Raw genomic sequence first — 21,665 nt, 5'->3', positions numbered from 1 at the left:
CCACCCCCAGACACTCAGAAACCTTATTTTTCACTTTCTGTCTTAATATTATCTAGTCTGAAAAATCACTGGTTAAATTAGAGGGGGAAAACTTGTATTCATTTTCATCCCCTTCAAACTAAGCTGTTTTTTTCATAACACTGTCAAATCTAAGTATGAAAACATTCTATAACCTTGTATTTATCTCCAATAGTATTATAGTGACACTTTACAGAATGACACCAATATCTGAACTTCACCCTTAAACTGATTTCTATTAAATATTAACATTTTATTTAACTTTAACTGTTAATGGATTCACATTCCTGGATTATCTACCTATTAATAAATATCGAATATTAGCTTTTAAATATTTTGATCTGTATTTCCATGTTCAAGCATACATTGGAGAATTTGTCTGGAAAAGAAAAAAAAACTGAACATTGTTTAAAGATACAAGCAGTTCTATGACCATAATTACACTTCACTCTTAAGACTAAATTACATTTTTCTTATGAAAACAAATCTTTGTTATCTACCATATCCTCTATATAAAATAAATATTTTTAGGAAAATAAATTTAAAGAAAAAATTGTAGTATGCTTTATTTTAGTAGAGCTCACTTTAGCATACACTTTATAAAACAACACTATGGTTATTACTTTATCATGTAACTAATATTTTCAGCATGCAAAAATTAACCAATATTTAGCAATATTGCTCAATAAGTTCATTTACATTATACCAGATCATTATTTAGAAAACAGCCAAAAGTTTTACTAGGTAAGTATCTGAAACTTTCAACTGAAACTGTAAAAAAAAATCAAAGAAAATAAATATACTGGGAAAGTGGCCCTCTGATAAAGTATTTTCGAGGTAAAGATAGGTCACTGGAACATTCTACATTTTTAGAGTTTGCAATTTTTGATATGAACAGTTTAAACATTTTACTCAGAGTATCTATGAGTAAGACACTAGTTTCTGCTTAAGAAAGTGGGTTTTTCAGTTTCAACCAAAATGCCACCCTTGGTTAGGATGGTATTTGGAATACTTTAAATTCTCTTAAAATAGTTTTATTAATCTTATCTAATGTAGGCTCTACCTATCACTATATCTGTCAAACAGCCAAGCACCAAATTCTACTTGATTTAAACCCTCCATTTTGAGATGAAAAGTCCACTATGTAATTCTTCTATATAGAAGTGTAATAATATTAAGAAAAAAAAAATCACCATGTAATTCTTCTATACAGAGTGTAATAATGTTAAGAAAAATCACTAAATATGTACTTATTTTTAGAATAAATTCAGTTGGAATTGGACCTAATAAAACGTGATGAGAATATCAATTACATTTTAAAAATCTGGAGTTTTTAATAAGAAAGAGAAGTCCACCTTGGCCACTTCACAGATTTCTGTGAATAAATCTTTGATTTTAGCTCACTTAAAAGTTCTAGCTTTACTGTCTAGTTCAATTCTATTGCAAAGAAATAAAATAGCACACTTTTAAAATTCATTAGTATACCTTAATCTCCTATCATGTTCCAATGCATTATGTGAATGTTCAATCAAAGAAGTTAGGTTGTTCTCCAGAATTGGCTCTCTCCTAAAGGTCAAAACCTGCAATAAAAATGTCATGTATTATAGCATGAAGACACTCAACAGATTTCCGCCTCCTGCAGTTCCACAGTTGATCCCTAAACACTGAAGTAAAATCTTCAAAATGACCCCAATGTTGCCTGTGTTCAAAGAAACCGTAACTTGAAAATGTTTTTTAAATAGAAATAACTTGATTAGAAACACCTGTGATATGCTTTATCATCTGAAGCCTCTTCAAACAAATCAGATTAATATGTTTCTGCTTTCATTTCTCTTTAGGGCATTCGTTTTCAAAGTATTGTGTGTGTGTGTGTGTGTGTGTGTGTAGTAGGTAAGTGCTGGAGGACTGTTAAAGGGGACTCCATAAGGAATATACCAGAAATATAGTTCGTACTTCTAAAACTCATAAAATCCCACTGTTAAAAAAAAAAAAAAAAAACTACTCAAAGGACAGAGGTAGATTTTTAACTATCTTTCTCCTCAAATCATCAAATATTTTAATGATGACAGAAATCACCGTTATTCTTACGTTTAATCTTTTGCCATGCCCGAGTGAACAAATTATACTGATATTTCCAAATATTGTAAGACATTGCAATTCTAACAGAACAAAATTTACAATTAACTTTTTAAACAAATTGAAATATTTGTTAAGTAACAACTATTGGGCCAATGGTTTTTAAAATATTTAAAATAGATTACACCACAAAGAGATGTGGTGTAATCAAATGTGTACGAGTGGCTTCATTTGTTTCACCTGAATCTTAATGATTTAGTGGTAATCAACTGTATAAAAATATAAGGTTGTTAAACTACCAAAGGTTTATAACATACTATATGTTAACCATAATGCTCATGGTTTTCTACTTTTATTTAAGAATAGCTTAGGAAAAGAAATAAAAGCCAAAAAACCTTTATTCCTCTGCCGCCAAATATTTGATTGTTTAATGACAAAAACCACACATGTATTACTTGCAAACACCAATCCAAATACCATGACACTTTGAAAAATTAAAATCATTTCTACATAGTCTTCCTCAAAAGATATAGACAATGTTTTCTGTATTTGAGCACTCTGAAAATTAAGGTATTGTAACTTTAAATATCACAGAAGAAAAATAGTAGAAACCAGTATGTACTCCATGCCAAGTGTAAACTTTTTTAATAGAAGGGAAACAACAAATACTAGATAAAAAAGAACAAAAGAGGTTTGGATATAAGACAAATATTAAACCAAATGTGTATAAGGAAAAATACGTAAAAAAAAAAAATCTCTAAAATAGTACAACTCAATACCAAATCTATTACAAAATACAGTTTAATATTTATACTTCGAACCCAGGGCAAAGTCTTTCCAGTTCAAAGATTTTTTTAGTGAAATAAGACAGGAATAAACAAAAGTATACTAAACTCACAATTTGATAAAAATTGTTGAGAATAAAATTCATACATATATTTAATATCAATTCCAATATTTGAAACTTGTCTTTCTAAAAGATCCTAAAAGGAGAAAGACAAGGGGGGGGGGGGGGGCAAAAGAAAATCATTTCCTTAAAAGAAATCAATATTTATAGAAAGGCTCTACAGTTAGTTGTCAATGCAAATAGACAAATATATAAACATGTATTAGTAACATAATATTCTAAAATTGATGTTACTTTTAAAATGTTAAGACAATCATGACTTTAAAGCTCTAATACTATCACTTGTAAAAATTTAAAGCAAAATGGTTTAATCTAATTTTTGACACTTATTTGAAAGAAAGTGGTGGTTATTACTGATTTCCTTTGGTCTTAAAGAAATTTAGGACTAGCAAATTTCAGCACGTCATAGTTTGAGTCTAATTACATGCCAAAATTAGTTGTCCCGCCACAATGTTTCTAAGTTTGCTGAGTAAAAACTAATAATAATAAGAAATAACAAGACGACATGTACATGAATACTCTGGTATGACAATTCTGAGAAGTGTTTTCTAGTTATACTCAGACCTATAATCTGTTTCTTCTAAAAAAGGGTTAAAAAAAAATCAGTGTGGGAATTATTAAGCTTCACTAAACAAAAGGGAGAAAAGACAAGAGCAAATTTTAGGGCAGTAATTTTTGAAATGAGAGAAAAAAATTACAGAATAAAATTTCAAAATTGTGTGTCTAATTGATTTATTTTTAATTGGAGAAAACTTATGTATCATGTAGAAGAAATATCTAATATAATCTCTGAGCATTTATTTTTTTCTTTTTTGTAAGCCAAATTAACTGACCAATATTGAAGTATATCTTGACATTTCGAATAGTTACTGCATACCAATAAACAGAAATGTATATTTATACACGTCTTCACAAAACAAAAAACAAAAATGCAGTACACAAAGTATGATGAAACATGGGATCCAGAATACGAAAGCTATTTTGAAATTTTTATCCCTAGTTCCGGTTCTTGATAACCTAAAAAGGGGTATTAATCTGATCACAAAAAATGCGGTGTTACATACAGCAAACACCTGAGGCTACATTTTGTAAATGTACAACTAAGACAAGAGCATTCAAGCAGTCTAAAATTGCACTTTTACTTGGAATTTTAAAAATACTATGAAAGGCAAACAAATGAAAATCAATGCTATTAGGAAGACTAACACCTTACACCTTCTCTCTAGTGCCCTCTCCCCAATATTATATAAACATATCTTTTAAAAAGAGTAGAGCGGCTGGGGCAACACCTTTCCCTACCATTGTTTTCCAGTGATAACATAGGACTTTCCTAGCCCTTGCAATGGAAAATGAATTATCAATTTCCACAGAGTAACATGGATAATACAAATAATATACATCTCTTGGAACTTATAACCTACATGCCCACAAATGTAAAAACCCGAATCTTCCTCTTATCTAGCATCACATAAAGGAAAAATATTTTGAATGCTATGGATTTTATTTAGGTGCTAGTGCATTCTCAAGCTTTAAGTGTAGTATTTTAAATAAAGAAAGCCTTCACTTCTTTTTAAAAATGGCTTATGAGACAAAACAATCCTTCACCCTCACTCTTCAAAACAAACAAAAAAAACCCATAAACCAAAGCACTAAAAAATATGGTTAAATTTAACCAGCCTGGTGAATTTTAAAGCCTTTCCCCACCCCATCCTCAAAACTCCGTAAGTCACATAGTAATTTAAATTAAAATTAAAATATAAAACCCCAAATAACAACATTCAAAAAAAAAAAAAAAAACAAAACCCCGCCAAACCCACTAGTTCTGATATCATAGATAAAATCACATTTACAATAGAAATGGGGTCTCCTACAACTTCTTTAAGTCAAATTTTATAGAGAGGATAATTAGCACCTTTCATGAAATTTTCATGAGACGATGCAAAATAAACAGCTTTGAAAAAAGGAAATGAACAAAGATTCTGTAATTGCAATTCCTGTTACAAAGGCAATACAAAATACTATGATTTATAAACTCAGCTATTTCACTCAATATAAGTTTTATTTATAGCCCTACAGAGATTTATAAAAGTCATGGGATCTTTTCATTTGAATATTTTCTAACAATGCATATTTGACCTAATGTGAGACTACAAACTCTTAAGTTTCAAAATTTCAACCGCTATTCATAAAAGAAAATTTCTATTAAATTAAAAATATTTTAAAAAGTATCCTCAGCTATCTTGTTTATCACTGAGTTTAGTGATTTTCTTTTGAAAACCACACCCGCCTTTTATCAAGATGCAATTAAACGGAATGACAAGTTTGGTAATAAACAGAAATATATTGACGGCTGTCTCAAGCAACATTAAACAAAAATCAACTGAAAACCCACCACGTAAGACACAACACACCCACTCTGCCGCACGCAATATATTTCTTCACAGTGAATTTATCAAGGAATCATACATAGGCACCTGCGCATACTTACCTGTTGTACTGCCTAAATTAAGCAACGTAAATTTCCTGTAAATCAAGTTTTAAATCTACAGCAATGGCTGAATTACCAAATCCTATGTATCTGAAGTTAGATGTGAATAAAAATTTAAATACATCCAATTTTTATGGACAATGTGGAGGAGCTCATCCTTAAGAAAAATCAAAGTTTCTCTTCATCAAAATAAAAGAAACAGTTCTCCCGTCATCTGCATCGAACAAACATGTAGCTGAAGCTGAAAAATTTGTTAAAATTAAAAAACAAAAAAGCCCCAAAACAAAACAAAAAACCTAGATACTACAGTCAGTTTTCAACCAGTAGAGAACAGGGGCAAACACACAAAAAGTCTTGCCATTTCAGCCCCGTAGAATCGCAATTTTTGAGAAAACTGCCTCTCCGGTTTTAGTTTTAATACACATTTTGGAACCATTCGAAAGTCCTTTATGGAAGAAAAAAACAGTACACTCCAGCTCCCCCCCGCCCCCCCGCAACTCCCCGTCCGAACGTTTCCCATTTCCGTGGTTCTCTGAAAGTGTAATTTTTGGAGAGCCGAGCGTCCTCGGCGGCGTTCGCCATCAGACCCCCGGGCCCGCCGCCGGGCAGCCAATCAGGGGGTCACGAGGCCGGGGTTCGGGGAGCTCCGTTAGATACAATTTGAAAACCACGACCGCGCGCTCTCCCATTCTCCTCGGGGACGGGCTCTCCGCGAGGGCGGGTCCTCGGGGCTCCACAGAAACCGACGCGTCGGCCGCGCCGTCGGCTGCGGGGGTGCCCCGGGGGTGCCCGGGGGCAGGTGGGCCGCCCCGGGGGCAGGGGCTCCGCGCGTCCCGGGCGCCCGCGGAACTCGGCGCCCCCGCCCCCGCCCCGCGCGGCCCCCGCGGGCGACACGCACACGCCGGGCCCTCGCCCTCCGCCTCGAGCGCGCGGGCCCGAGGGGGCGGCGGCGGAAGCCCAGGTGGGGGCACCGGGCCGTTCGGCGGTGCGCGCCGGGGGACCCCGCGGAGACCCCGCGGAGACCCCGAGGCGCCCGCCCGCCGCGCCCCCGAGGAGCGGTCTGAGGAGAGCGCGGGCGGCTGAGGGACTCCGCGGCCCGCGCCCCCTGAGGGAGACACCGGAGCCAGGAGCCAACGTCCAGCCCCGGGCCGGGCCGGGGTCGCCGCAGCCGCAGCCGCCGCCGCCGCCGCCGCCGCCGCGCCGCGCGCTCGCTTCTCCGCGGGCCTCAAGTGTTCCTGTCACGGGAAGACGGCGGCCCCGGGCGGCTCCGCGGGGCACGTGGGGGAGGGGACGGCGGCCCGGCTGACAGGGCGGCGGGGCGGCGGCCGCCCCGTCGCAGCGCCCGCGCCCCGCGCCCGCGCCCCCGCCCCGCGCTCCCGCCACATTCCGCCGCCGCCGCCGCCCGCACTCGCCGGGGCGCCCCCGAGCCCAGCGCCGCGCGCCCGCGGCCGGGACGGGACGAGGCGGGCGGACCCGGGACCCGGCCCCCGGCCCCCGCGCCCGCCGCCGCCCAGCACTCCCGCCGTTACTTCTTCAGGCTCTTACCGTGGCGGCGCCCCGCGGACGGCCCTCGGCTCCCAGGAATTTGGGGCGATTTTTTTTTTTTTTTTGGTGATTTTTTTTTTTCCCCCTGAGGAGTCCCAGGAGCGCTCCGATGTCGGACAGGTCACCCCGTCTCTCCCGCTGGATGGAGGAGACCAGGCATCACTCGAAAATGGCGCCGAAAGCGCTGAGGCTCCTCATTCAAATTCGTTAGAGCCAACCCCGCCGCCGCGGGGCATGCCGGGAACGCGGGCTGCCTCCACAGCTGTCAAGGCCGCCTCCTCGCCCCGCTCCGGCTTTCCCGGCACTTCTGCGCACGCGCACACTCCCCCCCGCCCCCCGGCGCTCCCCCCCACCAGCTCCGCGCCTCGGACATGCGCAGAGCCGTCGCTGCCGGCCGCTCGCTTGCTCCGCTTCCTCCGTCTCACGCCTCCGACCTCCTCTCCCGCGCGTGCGTGCAGCGCCCGGGCTCCGCGGCGGACGTGGAAGAGCCGGCCGCGGGCTGCGGGGACCCGGGGCCGCGGGGGGGCCTGTCAGCCGATGCGCGCTGATCCTACTGTCCGGGGAAAGCAAAACGGGGGTGCAGCTTGGGCGGAAAAGAAAACCGCTCGGTGGGCAGGGGCTGACCTCCCGAGTGCGGAGTGGGTCTCTAACACCCGGTGGGCGCTACACGTGTGCTTAGGGCAGCCCCGCCCGGGCGCCGAGCGCCTGCTGAGCGCCAGCGCTTTGGGGGAGCGGGAGCGGGAGCGGTTGCACGCTGAGCCTCAGCGGAGCCGGACGAGGTAGGTCCCGTCGTCGCTCCCGGTCTGGGCGGACAGACTCGGCGGGACTCGCCCCCCCCCCCCCCCCTCCAGGCGCAGGTGGGAAGGAGCACGTGCAGGAGCGCGCAGATGTCGGACCCGAGCGGGAGCGCCGGCCCGTGTGCGTCCGGCTGTGCGGGGCAGGCAGAGCACACGCGGGAGGCGTGGCGCCCTAACCCCGGCTCCGGGCCTCCCGCTGCAGTCCACGTCCTCCTGTCCCGCTCGTCCTGGAACGGCTCCGTCTTGGGGAGCTGAACGGGCGCTCCTGGCCCGTCACTTGGTGTGAGGACGATGACGATGATGATGATGATGATTTTCCCCTTAAAGGGTGGGAAGGGACCTGAGACTGGCAAAGACGGGTTTCCATTGTGCAAACCCGTTGGTTAAAGCCCCCGTAGCTGGACACCCGGCCCCGCGGCTCTCGGGCTGGGCCCCGAGCGAACGAACGCTCTGCGGACGCTCAGCACAGCCCAGTTAGAAGACTCTACTGTCATTTTACACTTGAGGACACCCGAGGCTCAGATTGAGAAATTTGCCCCTGAATCTTAACGAGCACCAAGTAGAAGCACAACAAGCACGAGACCTAGGCAAATCTGTGCTCACCGTTAAAAAAACTGGGAGCTAGGATAGGACAATCAGGGATGATAAGGTGGTATTTTAGCAAACTTTCCTTAAAAAAAACCTCTTTTCATTATTCATGGGGTTGGAAGAGTTAGCCCCTCCGCCACCAGGCTGGTTAAAATGAAAATGAAAACAAAACCACTGCCATTGATTGTGAATTACCACGTTTTAAGATTATTTTTTGACTTTTTTTTTTCTCTCTCTCCCTGATCCCAAGTTATAATGAATTTTCTAAAGAATCTAACAGTTTAAACTCTGGGGGACATTGTCACATTCCCCACCCCCCCGGTTTTTGTTGCAAAACAACTTGTGATGGACCATCACTGTCGGAGCATACAAAAATATACATCGTTGCGAGGGTTAAAGGAGACGATGGATATTGAAAGTGCCTGACGAAATGGGAGAAGGCTTGCGTGATTGGCATTATTGAGTTGCAATTAGAAAAGAAACTATTTTAATAATCTGAGATCATCGAGAAATAACACTGCAGAGTGGTACGTTTGCCTTATATCTCTATGGTACTTTGGAGCACTGGTTAAATGCGTGGACTCTAAATCCAAACTGCCTGGATTTGGATCTCAACTCTGTTACTTACTAGCTTTGTGACACTATGTGAGTTATTATTTTTTCTCAGTTTGCTCTTTTGTAAAAGGAGTAATGTCATTATTTCATTGGGTTGTTGTAAGGATGTAAATGAGTAATATAGTAAAAGCATTTGAATAGCGTCTGGTATATTAGTAAATGTTAGCTGTTGTTGTGAGTCAGTCATTAACACTTATCTTGTAAAAGAGCTTCTTGTGTTTTAAAAAGTTTTAAGTTAACGCCATTAAGAGTTAAGCATTTGTGTTCAAAAGCCCCTTAAGATGATAAATCAGCCTGACAAATTATTCTTGCCGAATAGGAGTAATGGTTTCTGCCAGATGAATAAGGATGTTAATTTGTTTCATTGTTTCATAAGAGTATCATATGGAAATGGAATAGTTTTGTTGCTTTTTCTAATTATTAAAATTAAGGGGGAGGCAAAGGGGAAAATCAGACGTCTAAAATATAAAGTAGAACCTATCCAAATTTCTATTATCCAGAAATAAATACATATTCTTTTTTCTTTAAAAATGTTATCTGTGGTGAGAATCGGCTTGAGGTAGTCTGGATAAGTGGTATATATGGGGAGCCTATTTACACAGTTGAACTTGGTGAACTGGTAAATGTTTGATCTAGCCCCCTTTTAGATATATTGTGGCAAGAGAATTCTAAAGTGATGATGATTCCTACTGTGTGTCAGCTAAGCATGTCTATGCATTTCCCCCTTGAATCAAAATAACATGTGAGGCTGGTGCAATTATCTCCATTTTGCACAGAGTAAGTTTACAGGGAGGTTACTTTAAGAAGATTTGAGCCCTGTTTTGTTTAAGATAATTCGACAAACCAAAAACCCTTCATAAGTCTTCTCGATTCACCAAAATGGGAGAAAACAAAATCGGGTAACATGGTTCCTATGCCTGAACAAAAAGCCCAATTGGAAAAAAATATTTTGAAAACCAAGAAGTTTATGTTTGGCCACAAGGGGGTGCAAATAATTGAGCTGAATTTTAAGGGGAAAAAGAGTGCTTTAACTTCAGAATATCAAATTCACAGGTAAAAACTAGTGAGAATACCTTAGCCAAACTTTAATAGTCCACATAGTTGTGTGCTTTATGGGAAAAAAGAACTCAATTATTTAGGAACTCAATTAGGGCAGAAGTTTTCAGCTTTCTTTATCTTAAATATGGTGAAGAGTGAACAGCCCTACCCCCACCCGTTTCCACCCACCCCATTTGTGTCTCTGCATACTCTTTACTTGTCATAACAGTAGAACTGAAGTCATAATTTAAAATCTGAGGTTTTACTTGGAAACGAATGCAATCACCAGCAAACGAATGGTAAATATGGGTAGTGTGGAGAACAGAGGTTTTATAATTTCAATGCTTTCGTTCCCTCCTGCTGTTTCTAATGAGTAAGCTACAACTGATGGAATGTTGGCTTCAACATATTAACTTATTTAGATAAAACTATGAAAGCTATAGGTCTGTTCATCTTTTACACAAGAATGAAGACCTTTGAAGAAAACATTTTTAACTGTAGCTTGACAACTTAGTATATACTGGAGAATGTTTTAAAAACAATTTGCTTATATTTTTTTTTTTTTACAGATTTTATTTATTTGAGAGAGAGAGAGAGAGAGCGCGCGCGAGCGAGAGAGCAGGAGGGAGAGGGAGAAGGAGGAGCAGACTCACCTGTGAACAGGAAGCCTGATACAGGGCTCCATGACCCGAGCTAAAGGCAGATGCTTAACCTACTGGGCCACCCAGATGCCCCTTTTAGATTTTTTTTTTTAAGATTTATTTATTCATGAGACACACACACAGAGAGAGAGAGAGAGAGAGGCAGAGACACAGGCAGAGGGAGAAGCAGGCTCCATGCAGGGTGCCTGATGTGGGACTCGATCCCGGGTCTCCAGGATCACACCCTAGGCTGAAGGCAGCGTTAAACCACTGAGCTACCTGGGCTGCCCTTAGATGGGTTTTAAAGTAACTTTTATTTTCCTGTTGGTCTTGTTTCTCTAAGGTGGACTTAATTTTTTAAAAATCTTTTTACTTAGAAATAATCTAAAATTGGGTCACTCTGGTGGCTCAGTTAAGAGTACCATTTATGATTTTGGCTCAGGTCATTATCTCTTGGGTCCTGGGAGCCAGGGAGGAGTCTACTTGAGATTCTTTCCCTTTGCCCCTCCCTCTCCTCAAATAAATAAATCTTTTAAGAAAGGAAATAATTTAAAATTTACAGAAAGTTACAAAAATAGGTCAAAGAGCATCCTTATCATTTGCTTGCTCTTGTGCAGGGTCTCTCTCTCACCACATACATGTAAACTTACATATAACTTTTTTCTGAACCATTTGAAGTTAAGTTATATACATCTTGGCCTGCCACCCATGAATACTTGAGTGTATTTCCTATCAATTCACAAATTTATATTGAAATAATACTTCAATCTACCACCATGTTCCAATTTTGTAGCTTGACCTTGGAGCATTTCCCCCTCCAGTATAGGAGCCAGTCTGGGGTCAGGTTTTTTATGACTCACTTGAAGGTAAGTTTAGTTATATCATGACCTTTCACCTCTAAAAATCTAAGTCTGTATCCAGATTAAGGGAATAGGAGCACTTTTAGTATGGGTACTATGCCTTTATGATATGCCTACATCTTTTTTTTTTTTTTTTTTTTTTGAGCACTTTCTTACTTTCTGGTATAATAAGATGTTCCATGTTTATCTTATTTTTACTCCACCCCAACCCTGGAATTAGCCTTTTCTCTAAGGAGCCCTGTTTCCTGTTAGTACAGAATAGTATTAGAGACCAATGCTAGGTATGCTCATACTAATGAGGTGTCTCTGCTGCTTGGATCTTTCATAAGACTGAACCAGGAAATATATACATATATACAAAATATATACACAAGCAAAATGTACATACATGCGACTGTGTATACACTTATGTACATACGTATATTAATGATGTCGGTTTATTTTTAAATTACCTTCATTATAATTGAGAAGATACCGTAGCAACCATTTATAAAGTTCTGAATAAAGGCAACAAAATCACAATTCACATAAACCACTCATACAATTTTCATGTTCCCTTTTAGTCAATATCTATACATATAATTTTAAAGGGTCACAGTGTGAAATCAGTTTTCTTTGTCTTTTTCCACTTAACATGTCGTTAGCATCTGTGAGTTACTATATCATTTATGATTTTCATTCTAAATTGCTCTGCTACATTGTCATTTAGCAGATTCTAACATTCTTCTATTGCTGGACGTTTAGATTGTTTCTAGCATTTTGCTTTATAAATAATTCTGATGTGAACATTTTTTATGCATATACTGTTGCTGATTGATTTTCCTATTTATTTGCTTATTTATTGGAAGACTTCCCAGAAGTGGGAATACCAGTTCCCATAGGTAGGTATGTCCTCCTTGATGTGTTTTGGCACACAGATTTAATCAAACACTTACCAAAGTCCACATTGGGGTTGGATATATAAAGATGAAAAATATGTAGTTCCTGATAGGAAGGAACTGAAAGTCTAATGGAAGATAGATAAATTCTCTAAAAATGACAAATAAATATAGACAAAGAGTAAACCAGGTTAGAAATAAATGATTCAGGAAAGCTTTTCAGGGGTAGAGCTGTATCTTGAGGGACACATCAACGGAGCCTTAAAGGATTGGGGTTATTCCAGTGTGAAAGAGAGTAGAAATAGGCCATAGAAAGCATTTTAAACATAACTGTTGGGAGTGTAAGAAGACAGAAATCAGGAAGGACTTGCATGTTCAAGAAAATTCAGGTAGTTTGATTTGTTGCATGGCTTTGGAGGAGTTGAGAAACTTTAGCCTGATCGAGTGGATAGAGGTTAAACCATGAAGGGCCTTGCAGGTCACCTTTATAAAATGCAATTGAAAAATCTCAAGCCAGTGAGGAATATGATCAGATATATATTTTAGAAACTCGCTTTAACAAGGATACTGGAAAACAGATTCGAAAGTGTGAGAGCGGTGGTTGAGTCCTTCAGATGCTATTGTAGAATCCAGGCAAGCAATAAAAAGAGTAGTTGAACTAAAGAAGTAGAAATGGGGATGACATTAAGTACAAAAGGGACTGAATTTGTTTATTCAGTATCAAAATGTAGTTATTTCCAGATAATTAGCACCTACTCTGTGTCATGTATTGTGCAAGGTACTAAAAATATTATAGTCACAGTTCCTCACCTTATGCAGTCTAGTGAGAGAAACAGTGTTTGAGTTAATAGTCTTACAAATTACAACCGAGATAAGTCCTATAACAAAAATACAGATGCAGTGAAAGCATACACCACCATGGAGACCTAACACTTGAAGTTTAAGTAAGGCCTTCCCAAGGTGAGACAGTTATGCCGAGGCTTTGGAATTAGCTAGGCCAAAAAGAGGGGAAGAACATTCTAAGCAAAGGAAGAGTGTAAGTTAACATACTGAGCAGGAAGGACCGGTAAATTCAATGCCCATCTGGCTAGAACAGAGTAAGTAAGAATGGAAAAAGCTGGAAGGTTAGGACGTAAAGAGGAGGTTTAGGAGGCTTTGTTTACGGAGAAGTGAGAGGAGGAGATCTGTCACAGGACTCCGAGGTTTCTGGTGTGGGCAACTGAATGGCTGTGGGCCATTTCCTGAGATAAGGAAAGGAGAACAGAGGTGATGGATTTTGATACATGAAGTTTTGATTTTGAGATGCCTGTGAGTCAAGTGTATCTTCCCACCCTCACTTTACAGATAGCTAGGTATTAGGATTGGATTTTCATTTAGAAGTCTGGAATTTAGGGTAAAGGTCTAGTTTATATGTTGTCTATAGATTTACTAGTTGACTAGATTTACAGGTGGTAGTTTATGGGATTGGATGAGGTCGTGAAGATATGTAGAATCTCAGAGAACAATGTTTGGTACCTACACAAAAATAAATACACAGGAAATAATTCACTATATACTAAAGACATGAAAAACTGAAAAATATTTTGAACTTATAAAGCAGATAATGGGTTAATATCCTTGATGTACAAAGAGATAAGTCTATAAGAAAAATAGAATAGTTATCACATACACAGTAAACAAAAGAAGGAAAGCAAATACAAAAAAAAATTATGAAAAGTTGAAAAAGCAAAACCTGAAAGTGAAAGTAAAGACATTTGTAAGTTTTCACCATCTATCTCATTGCTATTGGATTACTTTTTAAAATCAATAATTGAGGACATTGTTAAGAGACTGGGAGGTGCTGAGGGACTGATGGATCATATAAGTCTTACAAATCTATTTTTAAAGCATTTGCTTCTCTTCTTCATAAAAAATTAGATCCCACTTGTTAGCATTACTTTAGTGTTGTGACCACAGTCACAGAACTTAAGAGAGATAGAGAATCCAAATGGATGATCTTAAGGTGTCCAAAGATATGCAAAATGAGCTATTTTAAATAGTGATGAGAGTTAGCTACAATCTTAGTGGTTGTTGGTAGAATTGTTATCTATAGTTTGAATCTGGGTGATATACATTGGTAAGATCACCTCTTTTGGGGGGCTCTGATAATTAACCTCATTGCCTGCGATGGTAACCCTAACTTGCTTGAGATGACCGTTTTTACCAGTAAGTCATAGTTTTAACCCCAGGAAGATATAAATTAAATGTAGAATGATTTAGTAAATCAAGCATATCCTTATAGCATAGGAGTGATCTGTTTCAAGTTCTTGTAATGTTTAAGAAAATTAGGCAAGGATCAGTTTATTTCAATTAAAAAATAGTATTATGGGTATTATGGAAGTAGAACAGATTCATACATAGTATTTTCAACTCTGATTTAAGGTTATAGAAGTATAAGGGTTCCTCCCCACCCCACCCATGTCAAGAATTGTTTTGCTTCCATATCTTGAGCACAGATTATGAGACTGATCTAAAATTCATTTACAATTAATAGTGGTTAATATTTACTGAATAAATATAAGCTCTCCCCACCCCCTTTACCAATAAGGATACCTGGAAAAGGATAAACCCACTTACTTCAGTTATCTACTTTCCAAAAAATTCATGTAAACATGCTGCCTTTTGATGAAATATTAAATATAATGTTTTGGGATATTGTTTTTGAAATAATAGGATTGGAGTTATAGAATCTTAATAGTTAAAATATGTCAAAGTGCCCCCTGCAGCTGTTGAGAATTAATTCATTCTCACCTATGTGTGGTAACCTTTTAAATATGACCACTATTGGGGCACCTGGCTGGCTCAGTTGGAAGAGTATATGAGACTCTTGATCTCAGGGTCATGAATTCCACATGTTGGGCATAGAGATTACTAAAAAAATAAATAAACTAAAAAAAATATGATCACTATTATTTTCAACCTTGAAGACAACTGAATCCCCTGCCCTCCAAATGTCTTTAGTTTCCTTGGTTGGTTTATGATTTTATTTTATTTTATTTTATTTTTTTTTAAATTTTTTTTAAATTTTTATTTATTTATGATAGTCACAGAGAGAGAGAGAGGCAGAGACACAGGCAGAGGGAGAAGCAGGCTCCATGCACCGGGAGCCCGACGTGGGATTCGATCCTGGGTCTCCAGGATCGCGCCCTGGGCCAAAGGCAGGCGCCAAACCGCTGCGCCACCCAGGGATCCCTGGTTTATGATTTTAAACCCGTCACCATCTTGGCTTCCTTCTCATTATGCTCCAGTTTAACATCACCCCTCTCAAAAACTGACACACCCAGAACAGTGAATTGTATACCATATATGGTCCAAAATATACCAGGTGTTAGTTAACTTTTTGTTCTAGCCATTAAAATGTCTATATCAGGGGAACAGTTTAAGATAATAAAAAGGATTGGTAAATAATAGAAATGGATCTATTGATCCTTTATCAAAAGAAAATGGAAGGATTTTATTTTTTATTTTTTATTTTTTTAATTTTTATTTATTTATGATAGTCACACAGAGAGAGAGAGGCAGAGACACAAGCAGAGGGAGAAGCAGGCTCCATGCACCGGGAGCCTGATGTGGGATTCGATCCCGGGTCTCCAGGATCACGCCCTGGGCCAAAGGCAGGCGCCAAACCGCTGTGCCACCCAGGGATCCCTGGAAGGATTTTAATAAAATAAACTTCACATTGAGTAAAAACTTTGAAAAATTATAACTCATGATCTACTCAGAGACCTTCTTAACTTGGGGTGAGCCTTGTCTTGGAAGTTGAGAAGGACAGGAAACCAGGAATCTATTATCATTCATTTCTTATTTATTTTTGGTAAACAGAAGTAAAATTGAGACCCTCTGGTCTCTAGGAGATATGACTCAGAATTGTGATGAGTTCCCTATGACATGTAAAAAAAAAAATATTTCTTTCATGTAGCATAAATCTATAGGGAAATGAGAATAAAAATATAGCACATTCTTGGCAAAGAAATGTTTATGTGTTTAAAACAAATGAACTTTTTAAGGTGGTTCTGAAGAAGTAATTTATTTTAAATAGGTGAACAGTTTACAGCTCTTGTGGGAATACTTTTTCCTCACTTTTCTTCATCATAGGATTAGTCCTATGTTTTTAATTTAAGTCCTCTAATTTTTGCTGTTAACATTTAATTTACTTGATGACCCTATACTGTTAACTTTTGACCCAGTAAACCCAGGATGGTATATACCTACTTTTAAGGAAACTCTTAAAGAAAAGTGGTTCAAAGCATCATACATACTAATTTTCCCTCCTTTTTGGAGGATGTAGTTTCTAAGCATAGGATTTTCTTTAACAATTAGATGTTTATGCCATTGTCAAAACAACCCAAAGCTCATGTGACTTAACTGCAGTATTTTTAATAAACTGCAAAACTGCTGATATAATATGGTATATATATAAAACTTTTCCTTGACAAGAAATTCTTGTGGCATATGACTAAATCTAATGATTCTCTCATCTACCTTTATTTATACTCATATCTTCTTTGAAAGGAAAGGAATATAAAAATTGAAAGTTCCTAAAGTTTAACCCTTTAGATATAAAAAAAATTAGTAATACAGTTGTTAATTATGATAAGGTTCAAAGCTTCTTGTAAATCACTTGATGTAAAAATACTTTTATATGCCCTTGACACTAGGTTTATGGACTCACTTTTGAACATCCCCCCCACCCAATTATAAAATACATCTGCATTAAAGAATATTGAAAAAAATCAGGAATGATTTGGAAGGCATTGCTTCTGAAAGCTCCTTAAAAATAAACCATTTTCCTCTTTCCCAATTGACAAAGGAAAACTCTGTATTTGTCTTTTGTATTTTGGTATTATTGAATTCATTCATTTTATTATTATTAAATACTATACTTTGTTTTTCCTCTTCAGGAAAATTTGTATCATGTGGAATAGATGGTTCCATCTTTCGGACATCAGAGAGCAAAGTAGAAAAGACTTGGGGAAGCAATTGGACCCTCTGACCCTCCTAGGCAAGGATGGCTGTGGGGATGCATTCACTTTCATCATTTTGGAAGCATAGATAGGTTGAGTGCTGTCAATGACGATAGAATAGGAATGAAAGGAAGCTCAGTTTATAGAAAAAACTCAGTTTTTTAGTTTATCTAATTCCTAATGTGGTATATGTGTATAGGTATGTGTTTGGTATGTGTTTTAAAGAAATACTGGTGAACTAACATAGTATAACATTATATTTTGTTATATAAACTTAATATAAATCCTATTATTGAACTTTTAACATGCAGCTTAATAATTACTTTGGGGGGAACGTGATTTATTTATGTTTTTTTTCTTTTTAAAAAATATTTTATTTGAATTCAATTTGCCAGCATATAGTATAACACCCAGTGCTCATCCCATCAGCAGCTTAATAATTATTATGATCATCTTTTGCCATGTTTGCTTTATTCAAAAGTAAACATGTAGTAAAGCAACAAATGCTATGTCATAAAAACTTAGATACAGGAGTATAAACAAGGTTGCTGATCTGTGGGAATAGTGGAAGCTATTTTTGCTTCTATGTAAGTCTTCGTGGTTTGCGAATAAGGTAACATGGTTGCAATATCATAATTGAAATACTAGGGGAAATGTAAAATGTGCTCTATTATTATATATTACTATTGCAATAATTATTATTAGGTAAATGGAAGTAGTTTTATGTGGTTTTACAGTCATGAGGGGAAAGAATAAGATTTTGGACTAGGATAGATAGATAGAGGCGGGGAGAATCTAGAATGACTTCCTAGTTCCTGGCTTGACTCTAGAGTATAACAGTGGTATAGTTAACTAGGATAGAGGCAAATAGAGGAAGAGGGATTTTTTCTTATGTGTATGTGTGTATAGGATATGGAATAGAAAACTGGGGAAGGGGAAGGAGATGAGAAACTCATTGAAGACATATTGAATATCAAAGATTGTCCCTGGGATATCCATAGAGAGAAGTTCAGTAGGGAGCTCAGCATGTGCCTCTGAAGCTTAGGAGAAACGTTGGGGCTGGAAGAGAATGTCACTAAATAGGTAATAGTTGAAATTTTGGGGGAACTGGATGTCCTTGCTTATGGAAACTGAATATAGTGAGGAAATGAGAAACAAATTAGTAAATGGGCAAAGTAAGATAAGGCAGCAAAAAAATTAAGAATAAATAGGATGGAAGGGAACATCAACAGAGCTCAGTGTTGTAGAATACAGTGGGAGAGAGGATTCAGTAAAAAAGGAGTCCAGAGTATTGATTATGCCCCCTTTTTTTTTGCCCTCACAAATTAAGAGTCATGAGGGCAAGGACTATGTCTTATTTAATACTGCAAATATTTTGATTAATGGATAAACAAATGATGACCTCATCATTTTGAATATTTATTCATGTTGAATTAGTGTTTTTGGAAACTTGAGTGTTTCTTACTACAAGCAGTTGCTACTCAAGAATATACAAGATAAGCAAGATATAGAAAAAAATTAATAATCCTAATAATCCTAACCCAGAAATAACAACTGTTAACTCCGTTTTCAAATTTTTATACTTGTTTGTTGTTCATCCTAGAAATGAATATTTAGCTATAATATCCTTTAATGGCTGAGTAAGTATTCCATATGGAATAAGGATGTACTATAATTTTGGCAATTTCTTATTTGAGGGTATTATATTTATGTTTTTCTCTATTTGTAAAAGGGACAATCTAATAGTTACTTTTTTTGCTTTATTTCCTTAGGATGCAGTCTTAGAAGTGGATTTTCCAGTAAGGTCTTCATAGCCAGCCTGTTCTTCTTTGTTTTAGGCTTATTTCTAATAGGCTTGTTTATATGTGTATTCTTATTCTATCCTGGATTGGAATCAGAAAATTGAACAGTATTGCAGGTACTGAATGATGTAAACATGCTGATAGCCACAAAAGTGATAATTGGTAAGTAAAAGTCTTTTACAGGAATAATGATGGGTATTTTAAAAACTTGGAATTAAGTGTACTTTTCATGAGTATAATAAGAAATGATTCATGAGCTGAATAACAGGATATAGTGGTCAATTCAGAAATGCATATTCAAATTAAATAAAAACTTCAATGAATAACCTACATTTGTTGACAGCATCCAATTTTAGGAGAGGTTTCAATAAATCATGATTAATCATCAAGTTCACAGCTTCTCGAACTTCTTCATAAAAGTGTGGTTAATAGTAGAGAAAAGCGAAAAAAGTGCCTTAGAAGTTTGATCCCCAACCAGAATTTCCTTTAGTCTCTTGTTTTATCTTAAATTTAACACGAAATGTTATATTATATACCATAATAGTCTATGTTTAGTATAATGTTTAAAAATTTTTTCAAAGTCCCTTAGTAAAATTGATATCTAAGAAGATGCCTCATGTTTATTCAGTGGCTTTTAGCATCCTGGCATACTATGAGTTTCCTTTGCCTCAAACTGTACTTTTAGAAGCAAGGTTTTAGGGTATTTCATGGTTGTACAATATATCCATTTTAGTTTTCTCTTTTACACTTTAGCCCACACTATTTATAGTAGTGTATGATAGGGAGATTAATTGATGATTACTTATTTTGAACCTGAGAGTGTTTCAAAGACTAAAAATTCACAGAATGAAAATTTAATATCATTGCCAACAGACTCCACTACAAGAAATGTTAAACTCTTTCAGATGGAAGGGAAATGATATCAGATGGAAATAGAGATCTACACAAAGGAATGATGAACACTGGAAACAGTAATTAGATGGGTAAATGTAAGTTATTTTTCCATTTAATTCTCTTTTAAGATAACCAACTGTTTAAACAAAAATAATAGCAATATATTATGGGGTTTATAACGTGTTAATAAATATATGTCAATAGTAACATTAAGACCCAGGAGTAGAGGGGATCCCTGGGTGGTGCAGTGGTTTGGCGCCTGCCTTTGGCCCAGGGCGCAATCCTGGAGACCCAGGATCGAATCCCACATCGGGCTCCCGGTGCATGGAGCCTGCTTCTCCCTCTGCCTGTGTCTCTGCCTCTCTCTCTCTCTCTGTGACTATCATAAATAAATAAATTAAAAAAATAAAATAAAATAAAAAATTAAAAATTAAAAAAAAAAAAGACCAGGAGTAGAAAAATAGAAATAAGATAAGGTTCTCTTAGTATACGTCAAGTGGTATAAATTCACTTGAAAGTAGACTGTGATAAATATGTAGACTATGAACCCTAAAGCAACTAGTAGAATAATAACAAAACTATTATGGGTAATAAGCCAACAAAGGAGAAAAAAATGGAATAATGAAGAAGAACTCAATCCAAAAGAAGGCATAAAATGGAAAAAAACAATGAACAGATGGAATACAGAACAAATGGAACAAATAAAAAATAGCAAGATGATAGAATTAAATCTAATTATATCAATAACCACATTAAATGTAAATGACCTAAAAATCCTAATCAAAGGGTAGAGATTGTCAGATTGGATAGAAAATAAGACTCAACACACTTTACATATGAAGAAATAAAAATGTTAAGAATAAAAGGAGGGAAAAAGTTATACCATGCTAATGTTCATATTAGTCAAGAGAAACTGGTGGGGTGGTATTAATGTAGTAGAAACAAAGTAAGATTTCATAGTGAAGAATATTAGTTAAAGAAGGTCATTTTATAATAGTAAAGGAGTCCATTAATTAGGAAAATATAACAATCATAAATGTTTATGCCCCAAATAAAAAGAGGTTCAAATTTGTAAAGCAAAATCTAACAGGACTGCAAGGACAAACAGACAAATCTATAATTATAGTCAGAGATTTCAGTACTTCCCCTTCAGGAATTGCTAGGACAAGTTGAAACATAGCAAGGATATAGTAAACTCAACACTATCCACCATTATTACCCAATTGACTTTTCTAGAATATTCCACTAACAGAATATACATTCTCTTTAAAGAGTACATGAAACATTTACCCACAGAGATCATATTCCTGGCCAGCTGTTAGCAAACTATGATGGTGGGGCTAAATCTAGCCTGGTTTTGTATGGCCTATGAGCTAAGGATAGTTTTGCATTTTGAAAGATTTCTGAAAAGAAAATAAGTGACAGGAGAAACTGTATGTGACTCACAAAGCTTAAAATATTTCTGTCTGAATCTTTGTAGAAAAGGTTTGTGGGGCAGCCCTGGTGGCTCAGCGG

At 37.8% G+C, this 21,665-nt stretch overlaps 1 protein-coding gene and 1 long non-coding RNA gene across 47 annotated transcripts in view; one reads left to right on the top strand and one right to left on the bottom strand.

Moving 5' to 3' along the window:
- The window catches only part of LOC102156997, a 126,772-nt gene that overhangs the window by 80,979 nt on the left and 24,128 nt on the right, over positions 1–21,665 (bottom strand). For 8 of the 42 annotated variants that reach the window (XR_005376140.1, XR_005376134.1, XR_005376137.1 and 5 more), the window contains exons 1-2: positions 7,035–7,316; positions 1,504–1,598 (exon numbers count right to left, since the gene is read on the bottom strand). Coding sequence is in view for 4 of the 42 variants with exons in the window: in XM_038569428.1 (XP_038425356.1) it covers positions 1,504–1,598; positions 2,993–3,025 (128 nt within the window). In the remaining 38 variants the exon portion in view is untranslated. Of the gene's footprint in view, positions 1–1,503; positions 1,599–2,992; positions 3,078–5,489; positions 6,152–7,034; positions 7,343–21,665 lie in introns of those variants that run through there. The other 34 variants (XM_038569428.1, XM_038569429.1, XM_038569430.1 and 31 more) reach the window with 20 other exon arrangements.
- Positions 17,499–21,665, top strand: part of LOC102156658 — a 50,377-nt gene continuing 46,210 nt past the window's right edge. For 4 of the 5 annotated variants that reach the window (XR_005376167.1, XR_005376168.1, XR_005376166.1 and 1 more), the window contains exons 1-2: positions 17,499–19,418; positions 20,130–20,245. This is a non-coding gene — a long non-coding RNA (uncharacterized LOC102156658). The remainder of the gene's footprint in view (positions 19,419–20,129; positions 20,246–21,665) is intronic. The other variant, XR_005376170.1, reaches the window with a different exon arrangement.

The sequence above is a fragment of the Canis lupus genome, chromosome 22 (assembly GCF_011100685.1).
Source record: "Canis lupus familiaris isolate Mischka breed German Shepherd chromosome 22, alternate assembly UU_Cfam_GSD_1.0, whole genome shotgun sequence".
Lineage (NCBI taxonomy): Eukaryota > Metazoa > Chordata > Mammalia > Carnivora > Canidae > Canis > Canis lupus.
This window is presented reverse-complemented; position numbering and strand designations above follow the sequence as displayed.